Here is a 24168-nt window from a genome sequence, read left to right as displayed (position 1 = left end):
AATTAGAGATCAAATGTGAATGGTCAGTCGGCTAAGGTTATGTCATCACCCCTTGTTTTTAAGTTCGAATCGTTGTTTTTATAGATTAGAATAGTTTGGAATATCATTTTCTTAATAAAAAAAAAAAATATACATTTCTTTTTACTTTCTTGTTGGGGGCAATTAGTTAAACAGTAAAGAAAAAATCCAGTTTTTCATTACTAAATCAAATGACTTGCCTCAGCCTCAGCCTCTTACACACTCATGTTTAATCCTGACCGTTGATTCTGTTTGATTTATTAAATTTGATAACCATAAATAAAGAGGATGTGATAAGCTAAAAATGACATGTGAAAATGACTAGGCGATTCTAACTGGAGCAACTCTTATATCAAGTAGTGGTCTGACAAGTTTTTCTCCCGATCCCACACTAGTCCCGTCGAATGTGAGAGCTACCTTACTCAGACAGTTTCTCCCCACTGGAAGAATCGTTTGCTTTCTTTTCATAACCGTTGGAGCTCCACCCTGAATTTTGGACTACACAAAAGCACCTTCAGTTTCAGAGTTTCTTTTGCAACCTCAAAAAGAACCACTTTAATTTATATCTTGATGCAGCAATGACTTGTCACATTGTGCAAACAACAAACACTGGTAACTTAAAAAGGAAGTTAGGCTTAACACAGAGAGAGAGAGAGAGAGAGAGAGAGAGAGAGAGAGAGAGAGAGAGAGAGAGAGAGAGAGAGGCTCGTGCGCTTGCCTACAAAAACCATAATCCAGTTAACTGTGGTCAAAATTTCTAACTCGATTTGATATATAAGATGTTCAATGACTGACGAGCCAGGTTCTATACACGCTTTTACACCACTTCTCACCATATCATAGAGTTTGTATACTTTTTGTACCTACTATGGGCTTCTTCAATTCACCGGCACTCTTGGTTCCATCCAAAGTATGCTGTTTAGCAGATAACCGCGGCCTCAGCTACACATCATAAGAAATAATAAGAACCCAAAGATAAACCACAAGGATCATACAAGGTAAACCAATATATTATGCTCCTACGACCCATTATGCATATATAAGAATTCAAAATAGTATTTCAAGTAATTGTTTCAACAAAAGCATGCTAATGTGAGACGATGCAACAGCGTATAAGTATTAGATATGCCAGAAACTCACTACAACATAGTTGTTCTGGAAACTCTAGTGTAAACCTATTTTCTTTATCCTTTTTGTTCATTGGGTCCTTTAAAAGTCAGCAATTTCTTTAGTTTAGTAAAGTTATTGTCTGTTAAGACTCTTGTCTCATATCTTCGAGAGGTACTCTTGGTTCCACATACCACTACTTGCTTATCATACTATACAACTAAAATGAACTCTAACATATCCAAAAACTTATTTATTGGAACAATTGCCTGGAAAATACCGTCTCAATATACTTCAGTTGCTTTAGAACTTGATCCGTTTCCAGTTCCTGAGCCAGACACAAAAGAAGAGAGATAACGTTAGATTTAAAGATGGACACCAGACAGACCAGCATATAATGAAGTGAAGAAAGCATATAACAAAGACAAAACCGAAGTGAAGAAAGCAAAATACATTATTTGACATACTAAAACAATAGTGAAGTGCTCGATACCCTATTGACTACATCTCAGTCATGTTTAATCAAAATCCAATGACTGAATGAAATCCCAATAACCCTCAGCAGGTTCGATATGGATGGTTGAGATGCACAATCATTGTGATGCAATCCCAACCATCTGTATCTCTAGCAGTGTAAATTGTGATCCCTTTTTTTGCTACTACTCTAGTTCTAAGAGTTTCATATGATACGATCTAAAAATCCAAACGTTGTCTATAAACAGAGACATGAAGAGTGTCAGTGATAGGTCCACCTGAAGCACATTACAATCAGCATGGCTTGGATCCCAAAGGATAGAGCAGAAGCACTCCCAGTCATTAGTTTGGACTTCAAAAAGAGGAGCCCTGATATACAAGAATCTTCCAAATTGTTAAAATGTCAAGCATAATCAAGAACAAAAGTAGAAAAGCAATTAAGCGATAAAAAAAAGCGATAAAAACAACTTTAGATCATAAGTATTAGGTAATACATCAAGATACCAAAAAACTCATCATGAACTATTTTGTGTAGTTGCATATTTCGAGACAATTGCCATAAAAAAAGAATCCAGCCAGCAGATTTGTGGTGTAACTTTAAACAATTTAGAGCTACCTATATGAATTAAGTTTGGAATTTGTGAGAAAACAAGTTTGGAGTTTGGAATTTGTGATCCAGTGCCATTGTGTCAAGTCTTAGTCAATCACTAAGACCGAAGAAAACCCGACAAAAACCCCCTGAGAGAGAACCCCTCAACAGACAGGAAAGGAGAGAAGGGCATCTTCGATGCGTTCTTCCAGTATCTAAATTCTAAAGAACCACCAGTCTTGGACTAGAGTTCTCTCTCAGATAATTGTACAACTTCAGAGTTCAGACTGACAAGTCACAAACAGCAAACATCCATTCATATTGGTGTTTCATGTTCTCCGTTAAAGTAATTTCACTCAAATATAGTACTATACATATTGTCAGAAAAATTTCCAACTAAATAATCAGATCACGACCTTCACAGGTTCCAATTAAGCGTTAACACAAGCCATAAATTAATTACCTGCGCCATTTTCCACATATAGTTCCATTTGCGCGATCTACAATTTCTCCACATTGAAGCCAATTACCTATAGAGCTATGTCTAGAAGGTTTATTGCAGTTCAGCCCCTACAACGGAAAGATGTGTCATTACTCCATAGAATTTCCAAACTTCCCATGCCAAATGAAAAAGCCGATTACATATACAAATATAGATCAAGGACTTACATGCAATCTAGCATACTCCGACGAATCTAGTTCCAAAGGTTCACCAATGCCACTGATATCACTGTATCAAACCAAAATAACAGAAGTTGTAACTTGTAAGTTGTAAGTAACATGCAAAATGAAAGAAAATAAGGATTCAAACCAGAGTTAGGAAAGGCAGATTATGAAAATTTTCTTTACAAGAACACATGATGAAAAAAGATCCCACACAGGTGCCTATGCAGGACAGCCAGCCAATTGTTTAGGAATACAAGCAGCACAAGCAACGAGATCTGTCCTACCTGGCATGCTAAGTCCTTTGAAAACAAGGATTCATAGCACAAAAACCAAAATGAAACTACTTACCCTACCCTCCTATATAAACCACATAGTGGCTACCTTCATAGTACATCATTTGAAATGTGACTAATCAAAAGGAAGAGAGACAAGGAAACCAAGAGGTTTTCACAAGGATATCCATCCAATTAGTGAAGGCAACATATAAACTTCAACTGCATCAAAAGAGTTAAGAGAGCAAATGACAGAATAAACGTACCCATTTGTTGGGCCAGACCAGTCAGGAACTTCCGCTTGAAACCCTTTACCAACCCGAACACTAGTTGTATACGGCTCAATGTCTCTCAACATTAAGATTATGGGATTCATTTGGCCCTTGGATGATGCTTCCCTACTCATGACACTCGTGATATTGGGCGATGTCACTTTCTCCTGTAAAATCTTATGTTTCTTTTTCAAACAAGAATGACAGAACCATTCATCAATAGGTGGTTTCTTCATACGGGAGTGGCAGCATGACATGTGAAATGCCTCTTCACAATTATCACAAATTAGCATTTTCAAAGTGGTTCCAGAACGACTACAAATTTTGCATGACCGGCGATGGATTTCACTGCTAATGGTGTCAGTGTCTTCAGCAGAACCACCGATCATGGTAACCTGAGAATCCCCAAGCAGTCCATGGCTTCTAAGAATAGAGATGCATAGATCCCTTTCAGACAGGTCTCCCACAGCCTCCATAACTATTGCACTAGAAGAGGAGCACTCAGCTGTTTCATCTACTTCAGTCTTTGCGGAAGTTGAAACATGCTCCATATTTGACTTTGATGATGAGCAACTATCATTCACGCTGCTTACCTCTAAAAGCTTTTGCACGTTATTTTTAGGTGCTTCATTGAAAATTAATTCCTCACCAGCAGAACATCCATTACAAGATTCTGAATTTAAAACATGACCAACTCTCTTGCATAAACGAGGAGCTACAGAATGAGCTCGAGTAGCTTCAGTTTCATGGTGTAATTGAGATACAAGTTCTTCCTTAGCAGCAACTGTAGAAGCTTCAGAATTTAGAAAAGAAAAAAAATCACCACTTATAGTGTTTTCTCGCTCTCCTGGAAACACGGTGACACGGTTTCCTTGTAACTTCCTCCTTTTATAAACGAGATTAGGTGCAGAACTTTCTGACATGGTGACTGCTGAAAGCTGGGAAGAGCTTCTTGGAAAAATCAAGGGGCGGGAATCATCAAAATTCTTGTTTCTCTCAGAGATTGGTTGAGCTCTTCTGCAGCTGCAATGATCATCGCATTTTGTACACATCTGCCAAGTTTCAGCACCAGGCATCCAATCACATAAGACATCGTGAAACCCATGGTTAGATACACAAAATATAGCAGCTTCAATTGAACTAGGAAAGGAACTCAGAATCAACATTTCACCTGAAACCACCTCACTAATATCTGGTGTCCGTTGCTTCCAAGTACCACAGTAACACGCTGATTCACTCTCTAAAATGTTTGAAATATGAGTTTCATATGACAGAAGAGGCATCCCCCAAAGTTTTCTTCTTTCTATCGTATCAACCTCTCTGATTCCAACAAGGAAAAAAATGGATCAAGTTTCAAAAATGGGGATCGTATGTACATTTCCATGGACTTCTCCAAACGAATTCACTTTCATAAGTAAGATAAGTTTTTCAACGCAGACAGGGAAAAATAAAAAGCAGAAAATGAAAGTGAGACTCTTCATCGTCCAAGCAAACAGGTAACACAAACTTTCTTGAGACACACAGCGTGACGAAACCCTCAATGGTACTCCACAAACACATCACCAACAATAGCTACTATCACCAAGCAATTCTAATAAGGTAGGGGGCAACCAAACAGAGAAAAAGTAACTTACAGATTCCACTGTTTGCTTACAAATCTACTGTCAAACCTACTTAAGAAGCTGCCTTAGGTGGGCCAGCATTATAAAATTTCTCTCCAAGGAAAGAAAAAGGATTAAACCCTAATTGATTTCCTTATAGTAAGAAATATCCTCAAACACCCGTTTTTGCGTAAACCCCACCTTCATACTGCATCTCCAAGAGAAGTTTGAACAAAATAAAATAAAATACAACCACCCCATAAATAAGTAAACAAACTTTTTTAAAGGTTCCAAAATAACAAATGCAGAGAATAATCCTTTTAATAACTTTAACTCCATGACAGAATGCGATGACACCAGTAGGAATTCTAGAAATCACACAAACCTAGAGAGAAGCAAAGTTCCATCAATTTTATGCAATCACTAAATCTGTGGAAAGGGTACATAACGTGTGATTGATCAAGACCTAAACCTAATAAAACAGGAAATAACCTAATCCTTAAAGAAATAGGAAATTGAAGACTAATGGGCCTGCTGGAACCATACACCAGCAGAATTTACCCTAGACCCATATGACTAGCATACTTCAGAGTGCTACAATTCTTCTAATGCCATGTGAATCACAAACACAAGAACAAACACATTGGCACTGCTTACAAAACCTCTCTACTTCTGATAGATCCCAGCATCAATATGAGACCCCAAAGAAACAACATATGCAGAACTAGCAGCGTCCCCTTTTGATTAACTAATCATCACAATCCTCTAATGAGCATAATCCAAACTATTGCAATACTTGGAAACCTAACTAAATGAAAATTAAGATTCCTTATACTTAAGGAAGGCTTCTTACGAGCAAACTATTTTCACGATACCAATAAACAAAACGTTCTTCCACATATAGCATCTATTAAATAGTACCCGCCCGTTTAGATCAAATTTTCAATCACCAAAAATTATAACGAATCATGTTCCCTGCCCCAAAAGAGCACTAACAAAGTTTCCAGACCAAGGGCTTCCCCATATTAAAACTCCACCTCACTCAACTGTCCCCAAGACCGCAAGTCCACCAACCTTCACTCAATTAAAGTATGAGAAGAAATCCTCCACCAAAACGAGTTCCTAGTCATTCAAGTTCATAAAAGTTAAATCATAGACCAAATCAACTGCTACCTGCCGAATCAAACATGGGGCATTTCCACACCACATATCATGCACAAAATGTACATGCTTACAATCTGCTACAGTCCCACTATGTGATAGCCAATCCTTGTGCTCCAACCACCGAACTCATCATCAGAATTCTATTCCCAATCAAATCTCCACAAGATCTTCACGTCCGCAGCACAAAGGAATTGAACATCCAGTTTTCAAAGCTCCTGTTCTGCCTCAGGAGGAAAAACCTCAAACACCTAGAAAAAGAGAAGCGATGCAGTGCAATAACTTCCCCATAACGTACATTATCCAAGCACAAGGCACTATACTTTCCATACCACATTGGTGAATAAAAATAATTGCTTTGTAGCATGCCATATCCAAGAAGATACATCAAACTTTGTTGAAATTGACACCAATTATATTTTAACAGCATTATCTTAGTTCATCCTTTTTTCAGGTCAAGATTCAAAAGCATTAATAAACTCGTAACTGGAAAATAACTAAAACATCGTCAGGTTGTGGGCATAAGCCATCAAATCACAAAGCATATTCTCTAATGTCTTGAAGAAATCTGTGCATTCTATTTGAGGTGTGAAATTAAAAAACATATCAATTAGATAACCACATTTTATTTACCTGGCAATGTACGGACTAAAATTTAGCATTCTATTTTGCAAATTAGCACGGAAGCATGCTACAAAGACCAAATTCATGGTGGGTGGGGTAGTGTGTGTAGTGCCACACATAAATTAAAAGTTCAACGCATCCGTTATGCAGTATCATATAACACCACGCGTATTCCACATTTATTTCCTACACACATTTAGATACACATCCTTCCTTGAACGCAACACTAAAGTACTTTAATAGCATAAAAAGTACAGATTCCTTGCATTTACGGAATATTACTTGAAATGAAACTATTCATACGATACCAATACAGAACCTAGATAGATACATACAATTGAACTTCGACCACATTTTCGAGTTTCATTAATTACAATAAATCACTCGCCGAATAGCCCATGAAAGCAAATATAGAATGCAAACAGCATTATATTGACTCTTAACAAAACCTTAACCCTACGATCGGAGGCAATAAATTTGCGAAATTCTCTACTTTTGCCGTCTTTCTTCATAGATTAAGATGGATGGGAAATAAATACAAGGACCTAATAAGATCAACCACTCAAAACTGTTCCACATAGACGAACTAAAATCTGGTTCTAACAATAAGTGGTGACATTCAACCCCAATTACAGGCGTCAGATATTAAACCAACCCGAATTTCGCTTTCGTTTCTCTTACATCAAAACTAAACCAAATCAGTGTTAACTAAATCTAATAAATGGGGAGCAAGGGCATGTAAATGGACCCAATTTGGTCAACCCAACAGGGTAAAGCAACCTAGATCCTTGCACAATTGGGGTTTATACAAATTTCAATAATAATGGCATCAATGTTTGCAATCAATCGCACAAAATTCTATAGAACAGCTATGATATGCAGATAAGAGTAAAGCATATAAAACTAAACAAATTAAACGAAAATCAAGAACATACATATATACACATATATATATATATAAGAAATTGGGACACCAATCGCATAGACGTGCAAAGTATCGAAGGCCCATCACATGCAAGAGGAAGAACATTACCGTTTGTTGGGCGCTTTCAACTAAAGGCAAGAATGCTGCAGAGGTGCCATTGTCTGTTGTTTGTGTGCAGACAAGGACGAGGAACAGGGGTTTACGGAAACCAAACCGAAGAGTCGCAGACAGAGTGGGATATGGGTTTTATGCCTTTTAACACTTTTATTCTTTGGGTTGTCCTTGCACTGTCCATTAACCAGTTTAATTCAATAATTATAGATCGATTATTTTTTTGTTGCTGCTCAATTAGTAATGGGAATTATAAACACGCACCATTTTACTCCTCGTATGTTTGGTTAGTGTTTAGTATATTCAATTTTATATCCTTCATGTCTATCTCGTATCTCTACATGCTTAGTTCGAGACAAAAAAAATTAAATACGACATAAACAGACATTTCAGATGCGATCATCATATGACTAGGAAATTTCTTTAGGACTTTAGAATTGTATATCACATGTCTTGAAATTGTAACTTCCTCACTTTTCGTCCCTACATCTTAAGGTATTGCTTGGTCATTTCAACTTTCCCACTTCCCTTCAGCTAACATGTACTCCATTATTACTCAAAAACTAACATTTTAATTATTTTCTTTAGTTAATTAAAAAATAATTAAATTTTTAGTTTTGCATGCTAGTGGAATACACGTAACATGAGTAGACGTGCAAAGATTGAAACGAGAAGGTAAATGAGAAGGTTGCTAGCATTGTCTCTTACATATTTTTCCAAGTGAAGGTAGAAAAAAGAGAAATCATGAAGAAAACTTATCCCTCCTAATAATCACAAAAATGGTAGGATTGAGTGGAACTTCACGATGCGTCTATCTTCTACCTTCATGTCACAAAATATGTAGGTTAACATTCATATTTATATTCAACGTTCATCGGATCTAGTGGACTATTCAAATCAAGTCAATCCTAGACATCAAGCGAGCTTTTAAGTTGAATTCTCATCACGACATTCATTTCGAAACTATCATGTGAATTCAATAGCTTGACACCAACAATTTGCATCACTCAAGCTCCCACTTCTCCAACACTTCCATTACATCACATTAACTAAATCAAACCAAAATTATTTGTGAATAATGAATTAATTCATTTTATTCAATCCAATTGAATTAATTTCATTTATTTATTCAAAACAATTCAGAATAATTGAACTGTAAACTATATTTTTAAAGAAAACCTTTGATAATGTCTTAATTCAGGTTAAATCTGGTTCTTGATAAATTTCTGAAACATGAAATAAATAAATAAATAAATAAAGAGTTAGTTTCTTCTTACCACAATCTTACACTGGATGAAAACGTTACGTAGTTGAACGTCTAAATGTAAAATGTAAAGTCATAGACCGACAACATAGCATGTCAGATTTCTGAAGAGCAATCGTTCTTCTAGAAAGCCTACACCATAAGTGAGAATGACGTGAAAGGAAAAACACAAACCACAAAACCCAATTCTCAAATTCTACATTTCTACTAAGCTTATTCCAAAATTTTACTAATTCAAGTAAAAAATATAATTGTAGTGATAGTAGAAAATATAGAAGAGAGATATGTATTTTGTATAGTTTTCCAAAGTTTTCAACCGTTCCCCTTCCGAAGTCCTGAAACATCCAATTTCGGGCTGTTGCAAACCTTAGGAACGTCTTGCTTTGGTCTTACACTTGATTTTTAACCCCTGAAATCAAATTAACAATTGTTACATTAAACAGTGAAAAAACAGGAGAAAGGTGAGAAGCAGAAAGTAAAAAGAAGAAAAATTGCAAAGCAATCAAGCAAGCAAACGATCAGATTATAACATAAATGAACTCAAAAGGATTCCGCCGTACCATTTAATAAACGAGGTGAGAAACTACTGAATCTCTACGTACTCATTGTGTTGCTTGTTGGGCAAGAGGCCTATGAGGCTTTGGAGCTGAGAGAAACCAAACAATACAATCAGTTAAAGAAATGAAGAAAAAGCTCAAATACTTCAACCAAATGATGAATGTTACAAGCAACAAATATTAACAAAGGTTGTGATTATGACATCAAACTTATACTACGTACTGGTATCCTCCAATGAGTAAAGCATTTGACAAACTATAAAATGTATAAGTAACGATTAGCCTCCAGAAAATATAAATTATACCATTAGGGTTTCCTTGCTCATAAAAATTGCGAAAAAGAGAGACTGCTTCTATTGCCATTATCCCTTCAGTGCATTTGAAACCTTTCCCCTCTGGAGTTGCACCACTATTCAACATACATAATGTGAGACTGAGAGACAATCATATTGGCTACAAGACCGGAGACAGAAGCCAAGAACATTATAGTGCATTGATTATAATTTATAAAATTTGCACCGCATGGCAATAATAGACTTAACATGTAAAAATATTTGAAATAATATCACATGTAACATATTTGCAATAATAGACATAACATGTAAACATATGTGAAATAATAGAATACAGTCTCCAGAAAGATATAGCTTCCCTTGCGTTTTTTCATCATCGCTAAAGAAAAAGATACAGAAAATTTTGCACACCCTCTTCAGCATTATCTACAACTTGTTGAAAAACACGCCCACTAGACCTTGTTCTTTAAGGTAACCAACGGCAATAGACTAAACTAGCAAATCTAGAAAAACTTAGAAACACAAAAGAATTATACTGGTTCGGCAAAACTTTTGCCTACATCCAGTTAGAGAAATCACCGCTCCTTTAATTAATAATAGAGATTACAGAACTTTTGCAAACCCTAGAACTAATCTCACTCTCGGCTGTCTCTGGCTGTTTTCTCTCTAAAAATTAAGCCTTACCGCACCCTATTTATAGGCATAGGGCAGGCTTACATGTCCCAAGGTTGATTGAATTCCTATTTCGAAGTGGATTAGGAAATTACACTTATCCAAATCCAAATAGACTTCTAGAAATCCAAACCTAAATTGAATAAGGAAAACTGAAATTCTTTCCTAATCCCTCTAGGACAAGAATCGACATTCATCTAATTTTCCTAAAACAAACCCAAACCGACTAGGACATATTTGACAAGCCAAAAATCCTAACACAACTAAGGAATCACAAAAAAAAAAAAAAAAAAAAAAAAAAAACTTCCAGTTCACCTCTTACAGCCAAGTCTATGATAGGCAACATCCTCTTTCTATATGGTAGGATTGTTTGTGCTATCTAACAAGGTGAACGTATTGATTAACTCATCAAGAATCCACTAATTAGGTGCAGACATCCTACCACTAAATATGGAGGAAACAATCAACCATAAGAAAAATTTTAAGGCCTAAACTCGAACTCCTCTCATCGGCACATTCCTCCAATAAAACTCGGCATAATATTGATAACGAAAAGATATCATCAGACATTCTCAACACACCATCATTAGTGAAGAGATTTCATGTTTTGTCATATTAAATTGAAGATGGAAATTATGTGCATATATGCATAAAATGCATTTCATATATGAATCTTGTGGTGCGTGTATCTGTCCATTCACAGTAGGTAAAGATACTTATGTAGTTCCCTACAATTTTTGGACCAAGAACTGTTTCTTAGAAAGGTACATCAAAACAAGGTAACAGTTGGTAAAAGATTTCCAAGAGAAAATAATGACTAGGGAAAACACTACAAAAACTGACTCAAATTTTGCTTGTGATGTGGGTTCAGAAATAAACCTCGTTTGTGGCTCAGAGCTACTTAAGTGCAACGACAATACTAATCCACACCCACCAAATTTGTCATTGGCACAACCATAAAATACTTCCTTTATTCCTAAACATGGGAGGAAGGGTCACCTATACATTGATCCAAGTGACAAAGGGAAAGAGAAAAAAAGTGTCAACATTTATATGCAGATGATAAGAAAAGGAGCATACCAATAAATGATAAAGCCACTGCACACATTATGCATGGCTCGCATGTAACATGAGTTTACATTTTGAAAACTTTTTGGCAACTTCTAACTTTGAAAGCCTATGTTCTCTCCACTGCTCAAGAAGAGTATCAAAGGCTTCCATCTCTGCGTGCCTTGTAGCCTGCAAATTTATGACGAGCATAGTAAATAAGAAACTCATATTCCAATTTCATAAGGCTTACATATGAAACACAGTTCTCATGAACATTAAACAAAGCAAACAAGTGCCAAACACAAATCTTAAAAATTATAATAACGATATACATGTAAGAAAGACTCCCAAAGAATGTTTTATACAGTCAGTATATTTTGAAACATTTGATCCAAGAAGTTAACCATAGAGCAGTACTTTTGGGTCAAAGTAGAAGGCAGGAAAAATATAAGAATAGTAAACTAGCATGATCGAACTGAAGATCCACCCAACCACATTGAAACGGGGAACACATTGAAGATGCAAGAATAAGTACACAAACAATGAACAATCATCAAGATATTTGAGTAAATGCATTAACTGGGTTCCATCATTTCCTTGTGGTTTCAAGGAAAACAGTCTTTAAGGTATGTTTGGGTGAGGAACTTTCAAATTTCAGGGATCCAATGATGAAGAGATGGATCACAAAAAGCTAAATGAGAGAGATTACAAATGCACCACATGAGCATTACAAAAGGCACGTAAAAAGGATTTGCAAATGACTACCTGAAAGAAATCATTTAGAAATTCCTCTCACATTGCAATGCATATGTGGTGCATTTTCTACTTCTTCCTATATAACTTTTTTGTGATCCATTTCTTCTTTATCTTGCTTAAATGCCTTAGAATTTTGAGGTCCCTCACCCAAACATACCCTATGAGATACACAATTGAAATGTGAAAAATATTTTTATGAGAAAACTAGAAACATGACAAGGTGTTGGGATTTTCGCTAAATGAAAAGAATTCTCAAAAACAAATATCCAGATAAATAGGAACAATTGCTTCTTCATCTTCAGAACCAATGGTAAACTTACATTTCGTGTCTCATTAGTTCGATTTCTTCCCGAGGCTATGACCTTCCCATCTTCAACAATCACACAGTTGTTCAATCAAATTTATAGATTAGAAAAATGCATTAATACAAAATAAGCCTTGATTTTTAACAAAAGAAGCAATTGAGCGCATGTTGTATCCAACTTCAAGAAGGTGATGAGAAGAATAAAAAAATGAGATGGGCGTATGATACTTTACATTTTTTAATTCGGCTTGGGAAACTTAATAAAGCGAAAAGTTGTGTTACCCCTACATTCTTGCCCCAAATGAGCTTAAAGCCTGCTTTCAAAATTCAGAATGAGAATAATTTTTAAGTTAAGCATATATAACAAGCTAAAGGAAAATAAACCACAGCTAAATCATCTCTCTAATAGAGGTGGACCTACTTGTCTGATAGATGGTTTAGATGTGGTCTCCCTAGCATCACCCCAAGGTAAACGAATCGATTTCCAGCAATTATGTGTGTTAGGTTTTGGTTCCTTTTTTTCTTAGTCCTATTTTGTTTAGGATTGAATTAGGAAAGTTAAGGTGCATAGATTCTTGTCTTACAAGGATTAGGAGAAAACTAGTTTTCTAGTACAATTAGATTAGGAATCCTCAAAGCAGAAACAGAATAGGAATGCAAGTGTGCTTTCCTATCCTAGATAGATTAGGAGACCTAATCAGATTATAAGAATGTAAACCGCACCATGTACTTATAGATAGAGTGCGGCAAGGGTTGAAAAGCTAGCATAAAACAAAGAGACAACCAAGAGAAGAAAAGCATTAGTTCTAGGGTTTGCAAAAGTATTGTATACTCTATTATTAATCAATGAAGTCGTGGTTTCTTTACCTAGAGAAATCACAAGAAGACGTAGACAAAAGTTCGGTAGAACTAGTATAAATCTTGTGTGTTTCTAGTTATTCTTTGTTTGCTAAGTTTAGTCTATTGTCGGAAACATCACAAGATCCAAAGGAGAGTCAAAATAACAACAATTGATATCAAAAGCTTGGTTCAAAGTGTTCCTGCAATGGCCAATGGAAAGGAGACCACAAACCTAAAAAGCTTAAGGCTTAGGTTATAACATTTTGATGGCAAGGATGACTTCACTAATTGGCAAAGAATGATGAAGAGCATATTGATACAGCAGGAGTTGGATGATGCACTCCTTGGTACGACTATGACAGAAGCAACATGGACGAAGACTCTTAAGAAGGCTAAGAGTTCCATCGAGATTCATCTCACAAAATGAGTCAAGCCAACATCACTGAAACGATGACTGCTAAGGAAGCATGGAACAAGTTGGAGAAAGTTATATAGGCAAAAACCGTGTCTAATAAACTGTTTCCCAAGGATGAACTATTAGGGCTTCAACTGGAAGAATGAGTTGATGTTGAAGATCAAGTATGCAGGATCCAAAATTGCATAGCCAATCTTTGAAAGATCGAAGAAACTTACAAAGATGATGATATGACTATCATCTTGCAAAGGTATCTACCTCGTCTTACAAGCACTTTTGAACAACTTTATTGTTTGGAAAGAAGTCCCTACAACTTGAAGACGTAATTCAAGCCCCTTCAGTCATATGCAAAAGTGAATGACATAATTGAAAGCTCTCAAGGCCCTAATGCCTTAGGAAAGGAGAGGGGACGGGATGGGAAAAGACGAAGGAAAAGAAGAATAGCAATAAGGGTTGGTCAAAATCCAAGAAGAAAAAGAAAAAAAAAGAAGAAGGAAGGTTGCTTTGAATGTGGTTCTCCCGATCAATGGAAAAGGAACAACAAGATTTGGAAGGAGAAGAAAACCAAGATGGAATGAAGCTCAGGTTCAGCTAATGCAATCACCGAAGAAGAGAGTGACGAGGAGCTTCATTGTATAACATTAGGCTCCAAGGCTTTCACAAGTTAGATTTTGGATACCAGAAGCATATTTCATATGTGTGTAGTAAAAGAATGGTTTGATACCTACAAGATGGTCAACAACGGAAAAGTTTTAATGGGGGGTTGATTCGCCATGTCCTATAGGGGGATCAACATTATCACAATTAGGGTGTTTTATGGAGTGGGTATAGTACTAACGCAGGAAGACTCAAGGTGACCAAGGAGATTTGGGTTGAAAAGGTTTGCATGACAACAATGCCTCAAATTTCCTTAAAAAGAAAGTGCCGGCAAAAACAATCAAGCATTTCTTGACATCTTATTGATTGATTAAGGTGGAGCCTCCTCACTTGAGGTGCAATGAGGCAAGAAGAAGTTTGCCAAGGTGAAGGTTCTTGAAGATTTCCAGAGCTGCTAAAAGAAGGTTCAAAGATATTTTTAGAGTACTATTTTGTTTAGGACTGTATTATGAATGCTAAGGCAAATTGCACCCTAAAAGAGTTTTTGTCCTACAAGGATTACGAGAGAATTAAGTTGTCATGTGCAATTAGATTAGGAATCCTAAAAGCAGAAACGGAATAAGAATGCAAGTGTGTTTTCCTATCGCAAATAGATTAGGAGACCTAATCAGATTACAGGAGTGTAAACTGCACTCTACACTTACACATGGGATGCGACAAGGGCTGAAAAGGTAAGAGAAAAAAGAGAGGGAGCCAAAAGAAGAGAAGACTTAGTTCTAGGGTTTCCAAAAGTATTGTAGACTCTATTTGCTAAGTTCAGTCTATTGTCGGATACCTCAAAGGACAAGATCGAAAAGAGAGTCAAGATAACAACAATGTGATCAAAGGGGGAAAACAGGTGAGTACAAAGCTCAAGGGTATAAAGACTCTTAAAAGCATGACAAATAGAGTTCATGCAATTATCGGAAATCTTACCCAACAGGAACTTCGAGGTTGTCCAAGGCCTCATTTGCCTTCAAATACGAAAGCATAACCATATATAAAAGTTAAATACCATAAAGCATAGAAAAAATTAATCACCCAAAAAATAACCATAAAAGGAATAAAGTAGCGACATGCACATCAATTGAATTCAAATGATACAAAGCGTTTCCATCAACAGCAACACATATTTTTGTTAAAAGATGGGAACCAGAACAACACTAATAGGCACTGGTAAACAAAAACACCAGGTCAACCCTACTATATTATATTTAGTCCGCCGATTACTATCCAAAACTTAAAATTACAGCCTCAACAGTACCTATTCTATAGCAAGACGCATAAATTCAAGGGTATGGTCAAGGAACTCTTCTCCAAGAGATGCCATCTGTTGTAAAATGAGGAAAAGGAGACAAATCTTAAAAGCAATTTAAAAATAAACGAAATACTGTAATTACATAATCAACTTAGTTTTGGGGAAAGGAATACTCCAGAATGCATACATGAGTTTGAGAGGTTGGAGTTCTACTACGATCCAACTAAGGAAATTTCAGAAGCAAAAGTACTTCCAATTAAAGTTAAAGATTTTGGTTCCCTTTTGTATGGAATGGATTGAGCTTTTTTTTTTTTTTTTTTTTTTTGAACAATCAATATTATCTACACTAGGGGGGTGAGCTTAGCCTCATAATTATGTGGTTCAAATTCGGCTTTTGCGAGAATCGAACCTAAGATCTGTCACTTACAAATCAGATGGATACCACTAGACTGTGGTACTAAGTGAGGGCTGAGTGAGCTTTTGGTTGATCCCTAGTTCACTTGTTTGCATTTTGTCCATTTTATTTTTAATACAATTGTTTCTTTGAAACCCTAGGCGCATTGATTGTATGCAAAACTACCCTTGAAAATTCGAACACGAATATGTAAAGTCCATCGATTTTATTCCCGATGACGGCGTTGAGCTCAACAACCCCGGAACCCAGCAAAACCCCCAATTTGAATAACAAATTATGTCAATCGAAATTTAAACAATCTAACAATCAATAAAAAATTCAAGGGGAAATTGAAATTTACCAGTCGAATAAGAAATTCAAATTAAAATATAAAACAAATTTGACAGAGCAATTAAAGGAAGAAGAGTACCAGGTGGATATGGAGCTACTGTGAATGGAGTGGACTGTGGAGTTGATGAGTGTGTTGACTGCTATTGCAGGGGAAAAAGAAGAAAGGATAATAATTTGAAGGACACCAAGTGGCATCGTCTCGTTCTTTTATTAAAATGGATATCTGTCTATCCGGATTTATCCGAACCATATAATCCATGTCGTCCCTTCAAATCATGCGGTCAAAAATTTATATTTTATTATTTTATTGACGTGTTTCACGGGAAACAACGTCATAATGCGAGGTAGATTAAACTTTTTTATGGCGATTGGTGAGTCGAGCTTTACTCCTTTGCACATGAAGGGACAAAAAATAAAGTTTAAGATTTAATTAAATGTCCTTGTACTTATGAAAAAATATCTGTAGTCAGGTCCGCTTCTGACTTGAAATTGTTTTGATCAGACCATTAAAAATTGGAATTGTAGAATTTTGTATTAAAAATGGGGGAATTGAAAATTAGGAAAGACACAATTTGAAATTTTTTTCAAAAACCAGTTCATGTTTAAAAAATGAGAAAAAATTATTCTAGCGATAGAAGGGAATTTTGTTATAAAGAAACATAGGGAACATGTTACTTAGTATTACGGTCTAATGGTATTCTTTTTCACTTGAAAGTGAAAAGTCTTAGGTTCAATTCTCGTCAAAAGCGAATTTCAACCACATTATTATGGCTAGCCCTGTCACATCTCGGCCTGGGCCTCCACCACATCTTAGGCTTAACTCCACCGTAGCACGATATTGTCCGCTTTGGGCCCCGACCATGCCATCACGGTTTTGTTTATGGGAACTCACACGAGAACTTCCCACTAGGTCACCCATTATGGGAATGCTCTCGCCCGAACTCGCTTAACTTCGGAGTTTCGATGGAACCTAAAGCCACTGAGTTCCCAAAAAGCCTCGTGCTAGGTAAAGATGGGAATATATATATATAAGGCATAGAGGATCCACTCCCCTGGGCGATGTGCGATCTTATAATCCACCCCCTTAGGGGCCCGACGTCCTCGTCGGCACACTTCCGGCCAGCCCGACGTCCTCGTCGGCACACTTCTGGCCAGCCTGACATCCTCGTCGACACACTTCCAGCTAGGGATTAGCTCTGATACCAAATTGTTATATCCCCGCCCAGGCGCCCACCACATCCCGGGCTCGACTCCACTGTAGCACAATATTGTCTGCTTTAGGCCCTAACCACGCCATCACGGTTTTGTTTTTGGGAACTCACACGAGAACTTCCCAGTAGGTCACCATTCTGGGAATGCTCTCGCCCGAACTCGCTTAACTTCGGAGTTTTGATGGAATCCAAAGCCACTGAGTTCCCAAAAGACCTCGTGCTAGGTAGAGATGGGAAAATATATATATATATATATATATATATATAAGGCATAAAGGATCCACTCCCCTGGGCGATGAGCGATCTTATAATCCACCCCCCTTAGGGGTCCGACGTCCTCGTCGGCACACTTCTGGCCAGCCCGACGTCCTCGTCGACACACTTCCAGCTAAGGATTGGCTCTAATAACAAATTGTCATATCCCCGCCCAGGCGCCCACCACATCCCGGGCTCGACTCCACTGTAGCACAATATTGTCTGCTTTGGGCCACAACCACGCCCTCACGGTTTTGTTTTTGGGAACTCACACGAGAACTTCCCAGTAGGTCACCCATCCTAGGATTGCTCTCGCCCGAACTCGCTTGACTTTGGAGTTTCAATGGAACCCGAAGCCAATAAGTTCCCAAAAGGCCTCGTGCTAAATAAAGATGGGAATATACATATAAGGCATAGAGGATCCACTCCCCTGGGAGATGTGGGGTCTTACAAGCCCAGTGTGAGACTTAGCCCACTCCCCCACCCCTTAGTGTAGATATTATCATTTGTTCAAAAAAAAAAAAAACAAAACATAGGGAACATGAATTTTTATGATAAACCAAACAGTGTAGAGAGTGCACCTAGCTGTCTTGCACTATAATCCACCTCATATTGGGCCTTAAACACCTAGAGTAGAGAAAGACAATTCAAACTTTCACAATTGTTTTCAAATTGAATGAGAGGTACCACTTACGAGTTAGTTAGTAAACATATTAGGATTCACTACAAGAGGTATGTAAAACAGTTGAAATGTGAAGGTTCGAGATCTAGTTTTCCAAAACAAAGATTATACGCATATGAAAACCGAAACCATTATATACAAGAGAGCAACCCAAGTAAACTACAACAAAAATAACTCCATTATGTGCTACTTAACCTCACAACCAAACTTCTGTAATTAAACAAACAGGCAGTAGCTACATATTTTGAGACATATTAAGTCACTTGATGAGCGATGAATTGTACTACTTATTTTATCCCAAAGAACTATATTTTATCCCTAAAAACTATATTTTATAATGATAGATTTGCTTTTAATTAAGGTCATTATATGTTAGTGTATTTTTATGGCTAGATTAACACGATAGAGAAATATATCTTGCTCTAATTAGCAAACCATTGTGCATTTTGAATATTAAAAGCTAAGATAATTGTGAGTGGAATGCAGGATGGCAATTGAAACCAAAATAGTGCACGTGATTACAACAAACGAGGTTGGCCTTCCTTCACTTCATAAAATTTCATAACTTGAGGAGAAACTCCTCCTCATTTCATTGAGAAGCCAACATGACAATATTAGAAGAGAAATACCACAAACGTGAGATCTAGTTAGTAAAACTATACGGATTGATTATGAGTCATTTGTAAAAATAGTTGGAATGCAAATCTAACTTTTCAATAGAAATATGAATACGCATATAAAAACCAAAACTCTATCATCGAAGATAACAACCCAAAATAATTTCAACTAAAATAACTTGATTTATGTGCTACTTGGGCCTCCTACAACAAAATCTCTTTACCCATTAAAAAGTAACTAGTCTAGTCTTCATCTCTTTGGCTTCTTTGCTAGTGTGAGAAACATAAAAGTCAAAATAATTAACAAAACAGGAGAACTAATTACTTAATTAATTAACAAAACAAAGGGAAAAGGGTAGAAAGAGAAAGAGGGGGCCAGAAAGTGTCCTATGGCCATGATCCAAGGGGAAAATCATCATATTTCCTTTTGTCTTTGAACGTTTGTGCTAGAATGTGGCCTTCTAACAAATCTTCCCTGAAACAAAATAAAGAAACCAACATCAGTCCCTGAAACAAAAATATAGTTTCTATGATAGGGAACAAGTATAACTAAAATGAGGCTTGGTGTTGCAGATGTGAGTGTATTCATATTATTTAGAACGGAACGTGCACTCTTACAAGTTAAAATCTTTCTCCCCGAAGTTCGAATTAGATTAAAATAGAATATCTCACTTGTATCAAAATAAGTTTTTGTTATTCTGTCTGGCCGATCTAATTTGTTTCTCAATTGAACTTCTATTTGTTAATAAGATGGTGTGTACATTGATCTTTAGTTACTTGTCAAGTAAGTTTTTACTAACAAGAATGAGAGAATGGAGAGAAGGTTTGGGAGGGGAAAAAAGAGAAGAAAACATAAATACTAATCATGAGAAACATGTTGTAAAGTAAGAATCATGACATCTTTATTTTTCTTTTTCGTTTATTTTGGACTCAAATTCATTAATTCGGTGCTAAATCTACTATATTAGTGTGCTTCACCATTTGCACCCACATTCAAATCTCTTTCCACGTCGTCTAGATAAATTAGTATATATTATTATTACTTGTAGAAAAAGAAAAAAGAAAAAAAAAACAAGAATGTTTTAGAAGAAAAAATGTACCTTCATTCTAGGTCGTCGATCGGCATTGGCTTTTCTGACTTGGTATCTGATCTTTTTAGAGTAGAGACGGGTACGACGTTTCTCCTTGTAGCGCAACACGCTAGCCTCCCTCAGTCCTCCGACATCCGAGAATAAATCAATATGCGCCAACCTGGCCTGCCCAAAACAAACCCAATGATCAACAAAATAATAAGTTATAGACAAAAATACAAGGACAATTCTGTCATTCTATTGTACATTCTTGACTTCCCAATAGATTATGGCCCTAGAAAATAACCAATACCGCCTTCAATAAAATAATAAATATTTATGATTGTGTCCAAAAAGAAAAACCACAAAAAATACTTTGATTTTGACCCAAAAGATTAAAAAAAAGTAATGAATTGTAAATTAAAAATTAAATTTATGCTTTGTTTTAGACTAATAAATACTTTGGCACTTACGGCAAAGCGATCGGATTGGCAAAAATACAAGTGACTTCTCTGTCATTTGAGCTTAAAAATTGTTAAGTCAGGATTCAGAATTTCTTTTAGCAAATGCAATTATACGACTCATTACAATTACAGTATCACGTAAGATAATATTAGTCAGAAGAATAATTTAAACAACTGTTCTCCCAAAATTTTTGTAAGTGAAGTTTTAAGGATAATGAAATTGAGATATATTTTTTTTAACAACGATATCATGTACATTAAGAAAAAATAAGTGAAGTAAAAACAAATACTAAAAACGGAACGGGCAAAAAATGAACAAAAAAAAATATCAAACCAAAAATGGTAACAGAAAATAAATTAACGCCCAAAAGAAATTGCACACCGACTTTAATAGACTGACAAAAAACAGGGGAACTGATTTTTTTTTTTATATTTTATTTTTCAAGCTCCGGACTTTGAACACGTTTAAGTTTTCCCGGAATTCGATTCCCTGGCAGGAGATGAGAAACGTACAGATACATCATTCCCCGCCGCTGCATCAGATCCCGGCATTTCCTCCGAAAACGGCGACGCTTTGTCCGACCAAGCATTCAAAACGTCGTCGTAGTCCAGTTTTAGCATCAGCCCGGGCTCCTCCTCCGCCGGGGACTTCGGAATCGGATTCGCCTCCTTCGGCAATTCCGCCGCGGTTCTCGTTTCCAACACCGACAGCTTCTCCACCTTCTTCTTCTTCTTCTTCCCGGCTGTGGCCGCGGCTGGAGCCGGGGCGGAACACGACTGAGATTTGTTGAATCTGGGCGAGATTTCGAGAACATCGACGGTGGGAAAACTCCACCAGTTCCCATTATCGACGTGCCTCAACGGCTTCACTCCTCTTCTCGACCCGAACCCGAATTCGAATTTCCCGCCAAATCCGAGCCCCATTGGGTACCCATAACAGGAATTCCAGTTCGGATTTGAATTATTCATTTGCGCACCTCCATTTGTAGACTCATCCTCCAAGTCCATGTTCACACTCATACTTCCCATGATGCTATCAATCCCCTCTTCAATTTCCTCGTCGAGAATCGACTCCGCATCGAAGTCTTCCTCTTGAAAATTGTACACGTCGCACAACTCCATGGAATCGGAATTGCAATTCGGCTGGGAATCGAATTCCCCGGGACTCCGGCACGGTTTCTCGAACGAATTCAGGGACTTGGGCTCGAATTGGGAACTGGGTTTTTCCCGGATTGGGAGGTGGAGCAAGAACCCGGCATTTTCGGCTTCGATGACTCTGAAGGGCAGGAGCAATTCTGTGGATTGGTCGAAGAAAGAGTCGTGGGGTTTAGTGAATTTTCTGGGATTTGTGAAGTTCTTGGAAGAGAAGATGTTGGGGTACGCTGTGGAGAGCAATGCGGCGGCTTCGTTGTATGTTTGGTTTGGCCGTTTTCGAGGGGTACGAGGTTTTCTCGTCGATATTGCGAGGCCGGAGTTGCTGGATTCCGAGAGAGTTGAGGACGGAGAAGAGGTGGAGGTGAAGGTTGATGTGGACGGCGATTTGACTATGTCAAGCTCGAAGGCATAGGTTCTTCCGCCGCCTCTTAGACACGAAGACATCTTTTGATGATTCCGAGGAACCAAAGGCGAAGACGGAGAATTTAGAAACACAAAACTCAGGCTGTTGGATTGAAGAGCATGCACAACAGGTGAGATGAAGTCATGGAATTGTTGAAATTCAAGTTGCTAAAATCCTTGCTTTAAAAGGACAGAGAGGAACTTGAAAAGGTACAAAACCCTAAACCCTAAAAGTAGAAGAAATGGTTTTTTTTTTTTTTTTTTTTTGAAATGAAAAGTGGGAAAAGGCCAAGCAGTTTTTGTGTGATTAAAAAAGAAAGAACACCTGAGAAACGGGCTTTTTTTTTTTTCTGGAGTTGCAAAATTGGAGCAAAGGAATTAAAATTTGATGGGAAAAATGTTGAAAGTTGTTTCAGAAAAACCCAAGAAACGAAACCCCAAAAAGTTCATAGTATGTTTCTATTTTCCCTTGATAAAGAAGTGTCCCAAAACCCTAGAGAGAGAAGAAAACCCAAGTGACTAATCTATCAAGGGAAATAGTAACTGGGTCTTGGCAGATGGAGAAAAGGAATGGAAATATCCCAGAGAGGATAGTTACCCAATAAAGAAAATCGAATACTGTATATGCTGTGGAAATTCAGCACCAAAAACAGAAAGATTGAGGGGAGAGAGAGAAGAGGTGGAGTTTTTGGAGAGTAGGTGACGAGGCGGACCAAATAAAAAGAAGTAAAGAACCGTTGGGAGGCCTGTAAATATAGCACAAGCATATGAAGAGACAGATTCTATGTCGCTCTCTCCTCTTCTCTCTCTCTCTCTCTCTAAAGAGTAAAGAGGCCAGAGGGGCACTGTGAGACGGGGAAGTGCCCATGTATGAGTGATGGAGATGAGACACAGGAAGAGACAATGCTCAGCTTCAGCAGTTCTGCCTGTGGGACCCTTTTTCTTTTTTTCTGCCTTTTTTCCTTCTAATTTTCTCGCGACCTTTTTACCGTTTCAATCATTTTATCTTGAGTGCATTTTGCTCGCAACCATAATTAGAGTGTACGTTCATTATATTTCTAATCTAATTATTTATTATGTGTTATTTATTTAACTTTACTTAAATTTTATATTAAATGTTACTTTTTAAATTATGAAAAAAGTTAACCAATGTTAAGTAAAACAACAATCGAAAAATGATTAGGTGCATGGTAAACATACATCAAAGTTTAAGATGGTGAGAAAAAATGTTCCCTTTTATCTTGCTAATGTCACATCAATTAAATTCATGCTTCTTTTATTTTCTAGAAGATAAAATACAATTTGTTTTGATTTTATCATAACTTTTTTATTTCGATAACTAAATAAATTCATAGATGAAACTTAATTTCTTCTGACCTTAACTTTGTTCAAGTGGTTTGGGTAAAACAAAATGCGTTGTTCAAATGGTTACAGATGAAATACCTTGGGGATCTCTCGAGTCTTGGATTTATAGCTAAGGATGTCTAGGATTGGATGTCTCAGTCTCTCAAGGTATACGATTTTGTATATTCCTCATAGTTGTAACGGAGTAGCTCACTGTTTATCTAAGTCCAATTTACATAGTGATGACTCAAAAGTATGGTTCGAGGAACCCTCAGATTTCATTAGGGCTGTATTCATCCATAATTTGGCCTCTTAAGGGTTAATTTCAATAAAGATATCGTTTTACCTAAAGAAAACA

The 24168-nt window shown here is 37.0% G+C and overlaps 2 protein-coding genes and 2 long non-coding RNA genes across 8 annotated transcripts; all 4 read right to left on the bottom strand.

Annotated features, from left to right (window-relative positions):
* Positions 1 to 761: 761 nt before the first annotated feature.
* LOC103950454 lies at positions 762 to 7986 on the bottom strand. Of its 5 annotated transcripts, none has more exons than XM_048591919.1 (9): positions 7818 to 7986; positions 6235 to 6411; positions 4570 to 4718; positions 3393 to 4450; positions 2858 to 2918; positions 2652 to 2758; positions 1878 to 1968; positions 1406 to 1453; positions 762 to 960 (listed from the first exon to the last, which is right to left on the bottom strand). In XM_048591919.1, exons 4-9 carry the CDS (start codon positions 4448 to 4450, stop codon positions 856 to 858), a joined length of 1470 nt encoding a protein of 489 aa, XP_048447876.1. In that variant the 5' UTR covers positions 4570 to 4718; positions 6235 to 6411; positions 7818 to 7986; the 3' UTR covers positions 762 to 855. The 5 variants fall into 5 exon arrangements, with proteins under 5 accessions (XP_048447876.1, XP_048447877.1, XP_048447878.1 ...); XM_048591920.1 differs by having other exon boundaries at positions 6235 to 6383; XM_048591921.1 differs by having other exon boundaries at positions 6235 to 6378.
* A 1341-nt stretch (positions 7987 to 9327) lies between these two features.
* Positions 9328 to 10464, bottom strand: LOC103950453. The gene is made up of 3 exons (XR_007261055.1): positions 9947 to 10464; positions 9645 to 9730; positions 9328 to 9493 (listed from the first exon to the last, which is right to left on the bottom strand). It is a non-coding gene; the product is annotated as an uncharacterized LOC103950453 (long non-coding RNA).
* A 71-nt stretch (positions 10465 to 10535) lies between these two features.
* On the bottom strand, positions 10536 to 12811 carry LOC125468069. Its single transcript, XR_007261056.1, has 3 exons — positions 12733 to 12811; positions 11687 to 11845; positions 10536 to 11582 (listed from the first exon to the last, which is right to left on the bottom strand). It is a non-coding gene; the product is annotated as an uncharacterized LOC125468069 (long non-coding RNA).
* A 6725-nt stretch (positions 12812 to 19536) lies between these two features.
* LOC103950455 (protein CHLOROPLAST IMPORT APPARATUS 2-like) lies at positions 19537 to 22523 on the bottom strand. The gene is made up of 3 exons (XM_009361664.3): positions 21423 to 22523; positions 20476 to 20631; positions 19537 to 19850 (listed from the first exon to the last, which is right to left on the bottom strand). The coding sequence occupies exons 1-3, from the start codon at positions 22506 to 22508 to the stop codon at positions 19791 to 19793; spliced, it is 1302 nt and encodes a 433-aa protein (XP_009359939.2). The 5' UTR covers positions 22509 to 22523; the 3' UTR covers positions 19537 to 19790.
* Between the last annotated feature and the right edge of the window lie 1645 nt (positions 22524 to 24168).

Source organism: the organism of the source record quoted next, unplaced genomic scaffold, assembly GCF_019419815.1.
Source record: "Pyrus x bretschneideri cultivar Hongxiangsu unplaced genomic scaffold, Pyrus_bretschneideri_v1 Contig36, whole genome shotgun sequence".
NCBI lineage: Eukaryota > Viridiplantae > Streptophyta > Magnoliopsida > Rosales > Rosaceae > Pyrus > Pyrus x bretschneideri.
Note: the sequence above shows the minus strand (reverse complement) of the source record. Positions and strands in the feature narration are given on the sequence as shown.